The 15,857-nt window shown below is 38.0% G+C and overlaps 1 protein-coding gene across 22 annotated transcripts in view; it reads left to right on the top strand.

Annotated features, from left to right (window-relative positions):
* Nucleotides 1-15,857, top strand: part of CDK19 (cyclin dependent kinase 19) — a 189,538-nt gene that overhangs the window by 29,040 nt on the left and 144,641 nt on the right. The window contains exons 1-3 of one of the 22 annotated variants that reach the window (XM_042939589.1): nucleotides 7,763-7,848; nucleotides 9,814-9,954; nucleotides 10,070-10,093. The exons of 13 other annotated variants lie outside the window; for them this stretch is intronic. Coding sequence is in view for 4 of the 9 variants with exons in the window: in XM_042939576.1 (XP_042795510.1) it covers nucleotides 7,753-7,848 (96 nt within the window). In the remaining 5 variants the exon portion in view is untranslated. Of the gene's footprint in view, nucleotides 1-7,752; nucleotides 7,849-9,591; nucleotides 9,955-10,065; nucleotides 10,094-15,857 lie in introns of those variants that run through there. 8 more of the 22 variants (XM_042939586.1, XM_042939587.1, XM_042939591.1 and 5 more) reach the window with 8 other exon arrangements.

Below are 15,857 nucleotides of genomic sequence, written 5' to 3'. Positions count from 1 at the left end.
GAACCCTTCAAATCTGAGCTGGTACTCTCTAGCTATGAGATTTTTGTAATAGCTCTAAACCTTAATTTCCCTACCTGTTAAAATTTGTATGATGATAAATTACTGTCTCAGGCGGTTGCTGAGGAGTAATTAAATCATAATGTATAAAAGTCCCCAGCAAAGTATTCGTTTACTTATTCTCCAAATATATAAGGGATTTCCAGGATAAATTTCCCTGAAGATTAAATTAGCAAATAAAAAGGGGGGGGGGTACTGATGAAAATTCACCTTAGTTTTGAGAATGAAGATTAACCTTGTTAGGTTCATTAGGAAGACAGAATTTTTTCCCCATTTATAATGAATTGTTACAAAAAACTTTATCAAATTAGGAAAGAAAAGTGGGTTCCGTGATGGGCTATTTTACTTTAAGCCTTCAAAATAAAGAAAACAGATGAAAGAGGAGAACCTTATTTTTTCTTAAATTAAAAACTTTTATGATAAATAGAACATGTTTAAGAAAAATTAGAAAGTAGAGATAAGCGCACACACATACAAAATGTAACTATGAGATGATAGATGTAACGAACTTTATTGTGGCAGTCATTTCCCAATACATACATAAATCGTCACATTATATACTTTAAACTTAAACAGTGTTATATGTCAATTATGTCTCAAAGCTGGAAAAAAATAAAGATAAGCAAAAAGAAGTAAAATAATTCATAGGTGAACACTATGAATGGTATGGTATACATTTTTCTATATGTTTTTCTGGACAACATATGTTTTTATTTTCTCAAGAATGTGATTGTATTCTACATGATTTTGGTAACCTTAATTTTCCATTTAAAAATATATAATGGAGGGGTGCCTGGGTGGCTCGGTCAGTTAAGTGCTGGACTTCAGCTCAGGTCATGATCTCATAGTTCATGAGTTCTAGCCCCATGTTGGGCTCTGTCCTGACAGGTGCTTGGGATCCTCTGTTCCCCCCTCTCTGCCCCTCTCCCGTTCGCTCTCTCCCTCTCAAATATAAATAAAACAAAATTGTACAATTCACATATACAACTCTTCTACCAATAATATCATTAATGAAATGCAGTTATTCTTGAGGGTATGGGTAAAAAAGTCTGCTTTCTCATCTTCCTTCCTCCGAAAACCCTTGTCTTTATTTTTGGTGATGCTATTCCACTGTATGGATGTACCACTATTTGTTTACTGTGTAACTCTGTTGATTGATGCTTATGTTGTTTGTAACTTTTTATTAGTACAGACAACGCTATGATCAACAGATACTTAGTTAAAACTTTGGTTTTCTGAGAGGGAATTTTCTAATGTGAAATATATAAAGTGGGGCGCCTGGGTGGTTCAGTCAGTTAAGTGTCCGACTTGGGCTCAGGTCACGATCTCATGGTTTGTGGGTTCAAGCCCTGTATTGGGCTGTGTGCTGACAGCTCAGAGCCTGGAGCCTGTTTCAGATTCTGTGTCTCCTCTCTTTCTGCACCTCTCCTGTTTGTTCTCTGTCTCTCTCTCTCTCTCTCTCTCTCTCTCAAAAATAAATAAACATAAAAAATCAAAAAAATACATAAAGTGAAAGGAAAGAATACATAAATCAAAATGTGTTTAACTGACTTTAAAATGGAGATCACCATTAGGAAACTTCAAAGTGGACTAGTGTTTCCTAGTATTACTCTATTGATCTGCATAAAGTAGGGGTTTTAAGAACTTATATGATTAAAAACTTAAAAGATTTCTTCCTGGATGTACTTATGGGTAGCAATAAAAACACAACATAAGCTTTTAGAACTTAATGGCATCTTTCTCTTTTTTTAAAAATTTATTATTTTAATGTATTTTTTTAAAGTTTGTTTTACTTTGAGAGAGTGAGAGCAGAGAGACTGAGTCGGGGAGGGACAGAGGTAGAGGGAGAAAGAGAATCTTAAGCAGGCTCCATCCCTGGTGGGGAGACTGACAGTGGGGTTTGAGGTCACACCTGTGAGATAGTCACCTGAGCCCAAATCAAGAGTCAGAGGCTTAACTGACTGAGCCATCCAGGCACCCTGAGTATCCATAATCTTAAAAAAAATTTTTTTTTAATGTTTATTTTTGAGAGAGAGACACACACAGAGTGTGAGCAGAGGAGGGGCAGAGAGAGAGGAAGACACAGAATCCAAAGTAGGCTCTAGGCTCTGAGCTGTCAGCGCAGAGCCCAACATGGGACTCAAACTCACCAACTGTGAGATCATGACTGGAGCCGAAGTCGGATGCTTAACCGTCTGAGCCACCAGGTGCCCCGTCCATAATCTTTAATGAAGAGATTGATGACAGCAAATTAATAATCATCATTTGTCAGGGTGCACTTTTTTTTTTTTCAATATATGAAATTTATTGTCAAATTGGTTTCCATACAACACCCAGTGCTCATCCCAAAAAGTGCCCTCCTCAATACCCATCACCCACCCTCCCCTCCCTCCCACCCCCCATCAACCCTCAGTTTGTTCTCAGTTTTTAACAGTCTCTTATGCTTTGGCTCTCTCCCACTCTAACCTCTTTTTTTTTTTTTTTTTTTTTCCTTCCCCTCCCCCATGGGTTTCTGTTAAGTTTCTCAGGATCCACATAAGAGTGAAACCATATGGTATCTGTCTTTCTCTGTATGGCTTATTTCACTTAGCATCACACTCTCCAGTTCCATCCACGTTGCTACAAAAGGCCATATTTCATCCTTTCTCATTGCCACGTAGTATTCCATTGTGTATATAAACCACAATTTCTTTATCCATTCATCAGTTGATGGACATTTAGGCTCTTTCCATAATTTGGCTATTGTTGAGAGTGCTGCTATAAACATTGGGGTACAAGTGTTCTATGCATCAGTACTGCTGTATCCCTTGGGTAAATTCCTAGCAGTGCTATTGCTGGGTCATAGGGTAGGTCTATTTTTAATTTTCTGAGGAACCTCCACACTGCTTTCCAGAGTGGCTCAGGGTGCACTTTTCTATAATTTTTCTAAGATATTGATTGATAAGTACTGGATTTTTCATCGATGAAATATTTATTTAGATCCATCTTGGCAGATGCCCCCCTCCCCACAACAGTTCAGTGGTTTTAGTATATTCACAGTTGTGTAATCATTACCGCCAAGTTTAGAACATTTCATGATTCCTCCCTCACGCCCCCCTGCCAAAAAAAAACCTGTACCCATTAGCAGTCACTCCCAATTTCCCCATTCTCCTAGCTCCTGGAAACACTGTTCTACTTTCTGTCTCTGGATTTGTCTCTTCTAGACATTTCACGTAACTGAAATCATACCATATGTGGTTTGTGTCTGGCTTCTTGCACTTAGCATAATATTTTCAGAGTCCATCCATGTTGTAGAATGTATGACTATTGTTGAACAATGCAGGGGTTAGGTGCACCAACGCTCATGCAGTTGAAAATCCACTTAGAATTTTTACTTCTTTAAAACTTTACTAATCCCCTACTGTTGACCAGTAGCTGTACCGATAACATAAACAGTTGATCAGCACATATTTTGTATGTTCTATGTTTAATATGTAGTATTCTTATAATAAAGTAAACTAGAGAAAAGAAAAAGTTAAGAAAACCATAAAGAATATACATTTTCAGTACTATTCATATACTTGAAAACATCTGCATATAAATGGAGCCATGTAGTTCAAACCTTTGTTGAAGGTCAGCTGCACATCATTCTTTTAAATGGCTGAAGAGTACTCCATTGTATGCATATATCACATTTTGTTTATCCATTCATCAGTTGATGAACATTTGGGTTGTTTTCATTTTTTTGGCTACGCGAGTAATTCTCTATGAACATTTGTGTAGAAGTTTTTACTTATTTATATTTTAAATTGTCTTGGGCATAAAAAAGTGGAATTGCTGGGTTATGTTTGCCCTGTATTTAGCATTTTGAAGAACTACCACACTGTTTTCCAAAGCAGCTGCACCATTTTGCATTCTCATGCGCAATGTGAGAGTTGCAATTTCTGTACATCCAAACATTTGGTATTGTCTGTCCTTTTGATTTTAACCATCTTAGTGGGCGTAAACTGGAATTCCGTTGTGGTTTTGATTTGTATTTTCCTAATAACTAGTGATATTGAATATCTTCTCCTGTGCTTTTTTGACCATTTGCGTATATTCTTTGGAGAAGTGTTTATTTAAGCCCTTTGCCCATTTTTTCATTGGGTTTTCTTTTTATTCTTTTTGTTGTTGGGTTGTAAGAGTTCTTTATATATTCTGGATACTAGGCTCTTAACTGATTTATGATTTGCAAATATTTTCTCTCATTTTGTGGATTGCTTTTTCACTTTCTTGATGGTGTCCTTTGAAGCACAAAAGTTTTAAATTAAAAAAAAAATTATTTATTTATTTATTTATTAATTTACATCCCAGTTGGTTAGCATATAGTGCAATAATGATTTCAGCAGTAGAATCAAGTGATTCATTCCCTCCATATAACACCCTAACAAGTGTCCTTCTTAATGCCCCTTGCCCATTTAGCACATTGTAAATGTGTATAAAAAGTTTTTTTCTACCTTGGGAGGAACTGGAAGGGATTAGGGTCTGAAAATAGAAATCTGTAAAATGGGGATGATATCTTTTCCTTATGAGTTGTGAGGAATAAAGGAGATGATACTTTTATATTATAAGTAATACATGTGTTAATCCTGCTACTAATTTTTTAACATGAAATTTTGATGATCATTGATCTTTTAGTGTCTTTTATTTTTAGAGTATCGTGAAGTCTTTAAGAACAAATTGTTCTGAATTTCTTTTTATTTTCTTCTGCATTTCTTAATTAAAAACACACCACATATTATAAAAGGAAATGGTTATGCATGTTATATATATGGAACTGATGATTATTGAGCTGTAAAAGGCAAATATTTTAAATTGAATATGGTTTTTAAAATAATTATAAGGGGTGCCTGGGTGGCTCAATTGGTTAAACATCCGCTTCTTGGTTTTGACTCAGGTCATGATCTCATGGTTGCGAGATCAGGCCTCACTTCAGGCTCAGCATGGAGCACTGAGCCAACTGGGGTTTCTCTCTCTCCTTCTCTCTCTGCCCCTCCCCCACTTGTGTGTGCACGCTCTCTCTCTAAATAAACTTAAAAATTGCTTAAAAATAATTATACAAGTCATATAATCTGCAAAAGTAATTAGATAGTAAAGAAAGCTATGAGAAAGAAAGTAAGAAACACTCAAAATCCCACCAAGTGATAATTACTTAATATTTTGGTGCATTTCCTTCTTTCTGTCTTTTCATTTGTGGTACGTACACAAACACACATATTCACCTTTACAAAAACAACTTAAAAAAATAAGATTATCTTACATATGTAATGGTAATCTTTTTTTAATCTTCTTTTTTTTAATGTTTATTTTGAGAGAGAGAGAGAGAGTGAGCAGGGGAGGGGCAGAGAGAGACGGAGACACAGAATCCGAAGCAGGCTCTAGGCTCTGTGTTTGTAGCACAGAGCCTGACACAGGGCTCGAACTCATGAGCTGTGAAATCATGACCTGAGCCAAAGTCAGACCCTCAACCTACTGAGCCACCTAGGTGCCCAGTTTCAATCTTTTTTTTAAAAAGAGCTTTTAGGTAATCTCTACACCCAACGTGGGGCTTGAACTCACAGCCCCAAGATCGAGAGTCACATGCTCTACTGACTGAGCCAGCCAGGTGCCCCTAATCTTATTTCTTAAAATCTAAACTCTAAATGATGTTATCTTTCTGTGTTAGCAAATATAGATCCATATAATCATTTTGCTTTATGGTATTCCATTGTCTGGCAATATTTTAATATGATTAATCCCCTATTGATGAATATGTTGTTTTCTCGTTATTTTTACTGAATAGATAATGCTTAGTATGTTTGCCCACTTGTGTCTCATTATTCCTTTATAATAAATTCTTAGAAGCAGAATTGTTTGATCACAGGGTTTGCCCGTTTAGCAATGTATTGCCAAATACTTTCTCCACGTAGGATGAACCAACTTACACTACCAAAAGGGCTCAGAGCTATCTCTTTCTCTTTGTCCTTGCCCACATGGCTTTTGCTTGCTTACCTAAATTCATAGGCAGATGATATTTTGCCTTTATCTATATTATTATTGTTTTATTACTAGGGAAGTTAAATGCCTTCATTGTGTATTGGCTGTTTGTATTCATCTTTTGGGTATTTTGCATTCATTTCCTTTGTGCTTTTTTCAATAAGCAGTGTGTATGGCAATTAAGATTGGGCTTTGAAGTTGTATTATCTGGATTCATAATCGCAGCTATACCACTTTTTAGCTGTTTGACTTGGGCAGGTTAACTGTGTCTTAGTTTCCTCATCTGTAAAGTGGGGATAATGGTAGTACTTACCTTGTAGGGTTGTCGCAAGGATCGCAAGACCGGCGAAGTGCTTGCAACAGGGTCTGGCAGATAACAAGCACGCTATTACCATTAGTCTTTTCATGCTCGTGTATTTCTATAGGATAAATTCCTACTAGGATAGCTCTGTGTGAAAATAGATATCACTGGATTGCTGTTTAAAAAAAAAATTTTTTTTTAACATTTATTTATTTTTGAGACCGAGAGAGACAGAGCATGAACAGGGGAGGAGCAGAGAGAGAGGGAGACACAGAATCTGAAACAGGCTCCAGGCTCTGAGCTGTCGTCGGACGCTTAACCGACCAAGCCACCCAGGCACCCCTCACTGAATTGCTGTTTTAAAGAGTTGTTCCTTTTGTACTATAACCTGCATAATAACTCTTTTCAGTGTCATATCAGGATTATGATTGCGTCCAAGCCATCTCAATGATCTGTTTCTGTATTCATCTGTATTTTTTTCTTTCTTTATTTTTTAAAAGACTTTTTGTTTTATATAGAGAGTGCATGCATGCCTGTACACATCCGGGGGGTGGGGCAAAGGAAGAGGGAGAGAGAGAATCCCAAGCAGGTTCCATGCTCCATGTGGAGCCTGTCGTGGGGCTTGATCCCATGACACTGGGATCATGACCTGAGCCAAAGTGTAGAGCGGACACTCAACCAACTGAGCCTCCCAGGTGCCCCTATAATCATCTGTATTCTTGAGAAATCAAAAGATCCGTGTATAAAATTGTACCTATTTTAAACATACGGGAAAGTTTAAAGATTAGTCCTATGATCACCTGTATATTCACTGTCTAGATTAGGAGTTTGCAAATTTTTTTCTTCTGTGAAAGGCTAGATATTTTCTGTATTTTTGTAAAGGGACAGTAAATATTTTAGGTTCTAGAGGCCAGTCTCTGTCACAACTATTCAATTCTGTAGTTGTAGTGAGTAAGCAGCCATGTAACAGGTGAATGAATGGACATGGCAGTGTTGAACAGAACTTTATTTACAAAAACAGGCACAGCTGGATTTGGCCTGGCTGTAGTTTGCCTTCCCCGGATCCATATTAAACAGTTAACAGATTGCTATATTTGCTTTCTCTGTAAATGTGTTTATGTATGCATATATATTTTTGTGAACCACTTGAAAGTTAAGTTGCAATCATCATGGTGCTATATACTTTAACATTTTAGTATGCATCTCATAAAAATAAACACATTTTTCTGCATAACCATAATATCATCATTAGAGCTAAGAACATTATAATTTTGTAATTTGTAATAGAACCAAGCCTATAATGTAGCACATAAAGTATGAAAATCCTTAGATTTGCTTCTCAACCATTGTAACCCATTGAACTGTCTTTATCCCTGTTCTTTTCCTATCTTTTTCTTTAGGTAGATATTTGTATTGTGTCACACTGTTTGCTGCTTTCATTTGACCCAATTACACAATCAAATGAAGGAAATGTTTGGATTTCTTTCGTGTGTTTGGTTTGTATTTTTTAAAATCTGGGTTTTGTTTCTATATTTTATATGATTTGAAAGAGACAATTTTGTAATTTATAATCAAAAGAAGAGATCTTACATAGTGTCTAATTTCCATTTGATTGTTGGTACTTGTTATGTAGTGGAAGGAACTGAAGGAAGGTAAAGCCAATCATGTGCTTTTAAAAAGTGGCCAACTTTTGAATTTTCATGCTAAAAGAAGGAGGGCAAGTAATATGGGTATTCCCACTGTTTTCAAGCTTAACTTTAATGTGTTTTTACTTGATAAGAAAATTTATGACACTTCTGGTAAAACCCTCTACTCTGTGAAAAGTTATGCTGCACATTTGTCCAGCGTCCTTGCTTTTTTTTTCTCCACTCCACTGGCATCTTCTTCCCAGATTCAGCACTTTGTGTTGTCTTCCTCTTATATTATCTCTTAGGCTACAGATGCTAAGCATCATCTTATTTTATCCTTTTAGAAACATCAGCTTTCTTGATTACAAGGAAAGAATTTGGTGTGTTGGTATAGCTGTGGGACTGTAGGCTACAGTTAGGAATAGCATGCACAAAATGAGGTAAAAAATGAGAGTATCTTCTTCTAGATTACTGTCTTGATAATAACTACCAGTAGGAGGCAGGTTGATTATTAGGAACAGACTCAAGATTATTGTTACATCTCTGTATTCTACACAGAATAAGCAAAATGTATAAAGTTCTAAAAAAAGAAGCACAACAGCAAGTAATTCAGGATGGCTTGTGTAGGTACTTGGGATGGAGGTTGGAAGTATGTTTGAGAAAGGCAGAACATGATCATTGTGTGCCTGACTTCAGAATTTGGCCATTAGCCTGATGGAGAAGTGGAGCAATGGATTCCAAATGGAAGAGATTCTAATATTTCCCCAAATGGAAATAGTAGATTTTTTTCTGATTGTAAAAGGAACAACATACTGTTGTAAAATGCAGATTAATTGTACAAAAAGTAGGCACTCATTCACGAGAGTGAATTCTCCACTGCTAGCAGTTAGGTGTGTAGCCTCATGGTGGGGAATTGCATGATGAGTTTTGCAGTGGTGTGGATGGTGGAGAAGACAAGAGGGTGAGAGTAGAAGTAGGAGGCGGTTAGGTCCAAGTGAGAAATGATGAAGACCTATTTCTTAGTAGCAGCTGTGGGAGTAGGAAATGGGCAAGGCTAGGGTAACAGTTCAAGCGCTGTTTAGGAGATAGATGGGATTCAATGACCAGTTGGATGAATGGGCTGGAGGATCCCCCAGAGAAGTGGCCGGAATGGTGGTTAAGTGGATTTCTCAGAACTTGGGATCAAATTGTGGGGTCACTTGAAGTGGCACAAAAAGGGAAAATAGCAGTTTTGCCAATGGCATAATTCGACTGGGAAGTGTGTCCGTAGTTCTTACTTTCATCCTGTGTTTCCAGGCTTTTTTTTTTTTTTTTAGAAGGGGAGCTACAAGTAAGAATTCAATTCTATTTTGACAAGATAAGAGCTATTATATCATACATTTTTCTCTTACTAATTGTTTCTCTCTTAAATTAGTTCAGGGTAGCAGTTTCCTTTGAGAAGTTGCTTCTGTTTTGGTGTGTAACTGTAGCATGACTTTTTTCTTTTTTTTTTAATGTTTGTTTATTTTGAGAGTGGATGGGGTATGAGCAGAGAGAGGGAGAGAGAGAATCCCAAGCAGTTTCCGCAGCAGGGCTTGAACTCACAAACCCTGAGATTGTGACCGGAGCTGAAATCAAGAGTCAAATGTTTAACCAACTGAGCCACCCAGGCACCCCACCGTAGCATAACTTTCACATTTTACAAAGTCCTCGTTCGCATCTTTCACTTTTTATTCTGAGGAACTGAGATTGGAGTGGGGTGAGGGAGGCGCTTGGGCAAGTTATTTGGAGACATTTTTTTGACTCTGAATTAAGGGCTGTTTGGGTCTCTGAGTAGGATCTTGCTTTCACCAGATTCTGCTGTGTTTCTCATCATTGGAAAGAAGGCTGTAGAATTCATGGTATGACACTTTGGCTCCGTGTTATTGTCACAGTAATGCAATGTTAGCATGGACTCTGAGTTCTGGGACACAGTGAAGGAACCACAGTATCCAGGTAACTAAAAGATGATTGGTTGGTTGATGGCTGGGGCTTTTGGAACCGAGGCATTCATTTCCTGGTGAAAAAGACTTAGGTCACCGATGCCAACCTCTTTTGCTTTTTCAGATAGGATTAACCCCGACCTTTCATACAGGTAAGAATTTCTGCATTTTAAATGGTCCCATAGAAGGAAATTTCACTCCTTTTTTCTTTTGGTTTTCCATCTATGCATTGAGCAGTCCTCATTGTTGGGACATTTTTTAATCTAGCTGAAATGCTGCCATTTCAGGACACTTCTTGTTCGGTTTTATGTTATGTCCTTTCATGAACCTCTTATGAAATGTTGCCTGGAATATACATGGAGTATCACAGTAATACACTACTTTTGGGGTTTGAGAAGATGTGGATAGAGGTTTGAGAAGACATGGGTGAGGGTTATTGAATTATAACACAGTGTTAAGTTAATGTTTTTCCCTGGAGTTATTTTCTTGCTTTATCTCTATTATAATTATTACCACCATTTTTAGTAACCTTTTAATGGATGTAGTTACTCACCTGAGGTATTATTCTAAATAGTATGTGTGAGAATAGGCAGGCTTTCCTTAGGGTCACGGGTTGAAATTGTATAACAGATACCTAGGATTTAGGAGAGACCTTGCCCCCTGCAATGTTTTCTTGTCTTTATACTGGAAGGAATTAAGATAGTAATGAGACAGATACATTTTGAAATTTTGCTGTTGGTTTTTGTTTATACTCTAAAGCTTATTTCAGAAACTTGAATTTTGGTTCTATCAGTTGTGTTCTTTCTTTATTTATTTACTTATTTATTATTATTATTATTTTTAACTAAGTAGACTCCACACCCAGTGTGGGGCTTGAATTCAGAACCCCAAGATCAAGAGTTGCATACTCTACTGGCTGAGCCAGCCAGGCACCTCCAGTTGTGCTCTTTAAAGTCAGTTTTTTTCTCATCATTTAAAAAGTGGCTTCCTTGCACCCAACCAAAAAGTGATAAACAGTGATGAAGCATATGCAAGCTTAGTTAACTGGTGAGTTATTTACTGATAACTTTCTCTTGGCTCCTGTATTTTATGTTTATAGCTAAGATTTTATGAGCTAGCATGTAATGGACAACATTTGTTAGAAGCAGGCATTTCTGAGTTAAGATCCTAGCTGTTTAACTTCACAAATCACGTACTTCGTGAAGCCTTTAAAATGAGGTGGAGAACTATCTCACAGAAGTTTTACGAGGCTTAGTTGAAATTATGTATATAAAGAACCTGGTACAGTGATACATAGGGGGCACTAAAAGACACTGGCTCCTTCTGTTTTACATAAAAACAAACTTGAGCTCATAAAAAGTGGGAAACCAAAATCTCTTAAAAGTTTCATTTTTTCCCTTAAAAATAAAAAAAAAATCTAAATGCCATCTCCTTTAGGCTTTCTCATCTTGTGGAGATGGGGATAGATGCACTCACAATACCCTGGGGCTTTTTCTCTTTCAAAGAGCTCATTATTCTGTATTTTAATTGCTTAGTATAATGCTTGGCACAGAAATGGTCCTATTTGTTGGAGGGATGTCTTGCAAAGAGAGAAAATGTTCTCTATTGCTTTCTCCTCTTGAACACCTCAAAAGTTGTACTGAAAAAAAAAAAGATTTATTTATCCTCTCAGGATAGTTGGTTTGTTTTGGAAGAGAAATGATACATTATAGTTAAGGAAATTAAGTACAGTATTACCAACTGGCTTAAAATCCTGATGTCTTCTGATATATTCCTTATTATCAGAGTTTTTATGACTTGAAATGAAGGCAATAGTGTGCTTTTAAATGTTTGAGAATATGAAGTTTTTGAAGGGCTCAAGAATGACTATTTCTCTGAACTTGATTCATTCACCTGACATTTATTGAGTACTTCTGTATAGTCTAGACCCTGTGTGAAGGGCTATCAAAAGCCAAAGAATTTCTGATGGTTTCTGTCCTCAGGGAATTTTACTTTAGTGACAAGGCAGACAAGAAAACCAACCTTACATTATAATTGAGAAATATTGTAGTACCTGCCTAGAAAAGGTAAACATAGGAAGACTGTCTATTCACATTTGGTACACGAATGTGTTGTCTGTACCTGTGTTGGTGGTGGCTGCAGCAGGCGAATATTTTGGAGGAGCTGGGATTTGAAGGAGGGGAGGAGGAAGGTTCGGGAGAAAGCCATTGCAAGCACCTGTTCAAAGGCAGGGTGGTGTGAGAAGCCTACAGGTTGTTCTTTGTCTAATGAAGCTGGGATCATCAAGGACTGAGTTCCTTCTGTTTGCTTCACGGTCCGTTGGCATAATAGAAATTACCTTGCAGTCCAAAATGATGGCCAGAGTGCCACCCATCGTGTCCCAGTACCAGACACACTCCCAGCCAAGTCTGTTCCCTTCAAGTAACTTTTCTGGAAGGTCACAATCCATGACTTCCACTTACAGCTCGTTGGCCAGTCCTAGCAGCTGGGAAGGCTGGAAAGGGTACACTATTACTTGGGGGCATGGTGCCCAGGATAAAACCAGAGTCTGTTACTGAGCAGTAAAGGGAGAATAGGTATATAGACCGCCAGCAGTGTCTGCCACAGAGAGGATTGAGAGTGGAGGTGGGGAGACCAGTTTAGTACAGCTGCTAAGTAGTAGTAGCTTAGTCTCTTACAGAAGAGATTTGGTTGATAGTCTTGAAGTGCAAGAAATGTAACTGTTTGGTAACTAAGTAGAGAAGCTATTCTGAGGAGAAACCTAGAGGGTCGAAGCCATGGTTTTGATACCATGCTAGTTCAAGTTCTGGGAGTAAAAATCGTGCTTGAATGATTTTAATCCTTGAGTTACAAATCTTTCCACGCTTTTAGAAAAATTAAAGATTTTGGTACTAACGAGGAACATTGATAAGAATGGCATCGATAGGAATTACATTCCAAAAAACTATCCAGCGTGGCTTTTTCAACTGGGTAACATACATTCAAAGGGGATTTGCAATTAGTTTTTCTTGAAGATGAAATCATGAGTGGTTTTATTTTTCTGCTCTATACTGTAGGTTTTATACACTTGGCACATGGTGACTTTTTTTTTAAATGGGGTAAAATGCACACAAAATTTACCATTTTAATCATTCTTAACTGTACAGTGGCATTAAGTACATTCATAGTTTTGTGTGCTGTCACCACCATCCATCCACAGAACTCTTTTCATCTTGCAAAACGGAAACCCTGTATCTTTAAAGAATAACTCCACATTTCTCCCTTTCCCCCAGGCTCTGGCAACTTCCATCCTACTTTGTCTTTATGCATTTGTCCACTACCTCAATAGAAGTAGAATCACACAGTGTTTGTCCTTTTGTGACTTACTTACTGCGTCTAGCATAATATCCTTAAGGTTAATCTATGTTGTAGTATGTGTCGGAAAGCATACACCACATTTAGACATTTTAAAACATTATTTTATTTTTTTAATGTTTATTTATTTTTGAGAGCAAGAGTGTGAGTGGGGGAGGGGCATAGGGAGAGGGAAAAAGAGACTCTCAAGCAGGTTCCATGCCCCCTGTGGAGCCCCCGAGGGGCTTGATCTCACAACTAGGAGATCACGACTGGGGTGGTAATCAAGAGTCAGGTGCTCAACTGACTGAGCCACCCAGGTGCCCCGAGTTTATACCACATTAAAAAAGAAAGTTTGAAGATCTAATTGGCTTTATTAAATGATTCATGAATCAGGTAGCATCTCATCCAGCAAGTAGAGAGGTGCTCTGAGAAGTTGAACAAAATGGAAGGTTTTTATAGGAAAGAGGGTGGGGCAAGAGAGTTCTAAGCAAAAGAGAAGAAAGGACTGTTTCAGGCAAGATCATGTGTCCTTAAAGGAATGGGCTGGAGGTCTTATTATGCAGATCACCATATCTTCTTTTGAGGGATGGAGAAGGCCCGTGGCACACCTCAGTGGTGATGATCAGAAAATTTTTGACTGACTAGTTAAGACTTACATTTCTAGGGAAGTTGAAACTACATTTAGATCTGGTGTTAAGCCCTGGTTTACTGACTTGGGGCCTTAAATTAAGTGATGCCTCTTAGGACTTTTGATTTTCTTTTTAACAGTTACCTCCTTGGGATTAGACTCTCAGTTTAACTGAGAGATGTGCTCAAAATTTAAGGCATTGGCACTACTCTCAGCTATTGCTCTGGAAAGTTCCCACAGTTGTTGTTGCTGTTTCTTTATGTGGTATCCATAGGTCATGTTTTTGGCCTAATCTCTGTGATATTCACAAGCAACAGCTTCAGGTTTGCGGTTTTTAAGTCAGTCATCCTTCTTGTTGTTGTTGTTGTTGTTGTTTCTCCTGACATCCCCGTCTTAGGGAGATCATTTGCTTGGTGGTTAGTGGCTGCCAACAGGCGCTTAGAGTTTTTTTGAGAATGCAATTTGCCAGTGAGATTATTACGATTACTATAAATGGATAATTTCTAATGTTTGGAGTGCATTTTGGAGCCATGGTCCCCAAGACCCAAACAAATTAAATCATATGGATCAAAGAAAGACCTGCTGAATGAGTCACCTTTTTTTGGCCACGTGGCCTGCCCAGTGATCTTACGTAGTTAAGTTTCAGCTTCCCCAGAAATGTTAATCCAGCTATAATTAACTAGTGGTATTGGCTATAGCGTAAACACCTCCTTGCTCAGCTAAAAGATAATCAAGAGCTATCCTATTATCAAGAAAAACTCTGGCTAGAAAGTCTAAGGACCTCTTTTGGGCTGCTATTGCTTTTGCAGATTTTGCAATAATTTTAAGAATTAAGGAGAAGTTCTTGATCATAGCCTCATTACATTTATCCCTAACCAGGGAAATAGGGACCTGTCAAAGAAGTGAATCCTGAATCGTGAATATCTCCTGCTAGTTCCTTTTTAAGTCAGCAATGTTAAGTATAGGGGAGCCTGCCAGTGAGATGTCTTATTTTGCTTAATAAAAGTTAGAGGCATAGATTTTCTCCTAGCCTGATATAAATGGTTGTTCTAGTTTCCAGAAGTTACCTCCTTAGTTATGGCCTGGGAGGTAAAGATGAGTATGTTATCTTTCCAAGCCAATGCCAGAGGAAAGGAAAGGAAGAGAAGAAAGAGTTTCGTGTTTAGTTAAAGTATGAAATCTTGATCCATGGTCCTGGGCAGTAACAGTCTACCTTGATGTCAGCTACTTCTCTTCCTCATCAAATTGATTTGGCGGGTCTCCCCTGTCTGTGCAGCACTGGATGTCGGGTGGAGCCTTTTGTGAGATGTGTATTCAAGGCTCAATGCCTTTTAATTTTGCAGCAGTGTCCGTGGTCAGGAGCACTTGGTAAGGTCCCTTGCAATGAGGTTTGAGGGCTGGTGTCCTTTGATGATGTTTCTGGAATATCCAATCACCAGGCCTAGAATGTGACCAATGGGATCCTTTGAATTGGGATCTGGGATGGCTTCTTTAACCTGTTAATGATAGGCTTGAGCGTAAGACATTAGAGACTTATAGTAGCTGGTCATACTAGGCTGAAATAACAAGGGATCAGCAGAAGGTGATAGACATTGTTCTCTTGGTGATTTTCTCATGTGGAATGAGTTTGTTTTCCAAAGGGGAAACTGGGAACAGTCAGCAAGATCAAAAGCAATAGCTTAGCCAGGAAAGTCCAGGAGTTTCGTCAAGTTTAGAAGTTTTAAGTTTGAGGATCCCATTAGTTCTTTCAACCTTGACCGATGACTGAGGGTGATAAGGGCAATGAAAATTCAGAGAAGTTTGCAAGTCTTTCATTAAGGCTTGTATGATGTGCCCAGTGAAGTGGGTGCCTCCATCACTGGAGATTACAGGAGGTATGCCTCAACTATACCACAGTTTGTTTATCCATTTACCCATCAATGGAGACTTGGTTGAGTTCCAGTTTTAGGCTA

The sequence above is a fragment of the Panthera leo genome, chromosome B2 (genome assembly GCF_018350215.1).
Source record: "Panthera leo isolate Ple1 chromosome B2, P.leo_Ple1_pat1.1, whole genome shotgun sequence".
Taxonomy (NCBI): Eukaryota; Metazoa; Chordata; class Mammalia; order Carnivora; family Felidae; genus Panthera; species Panthera leo.
Note: the sequence above shows the minus strand (reverse complement) of the source record. Positions and strands in the feature narration are given on the sequence as shown.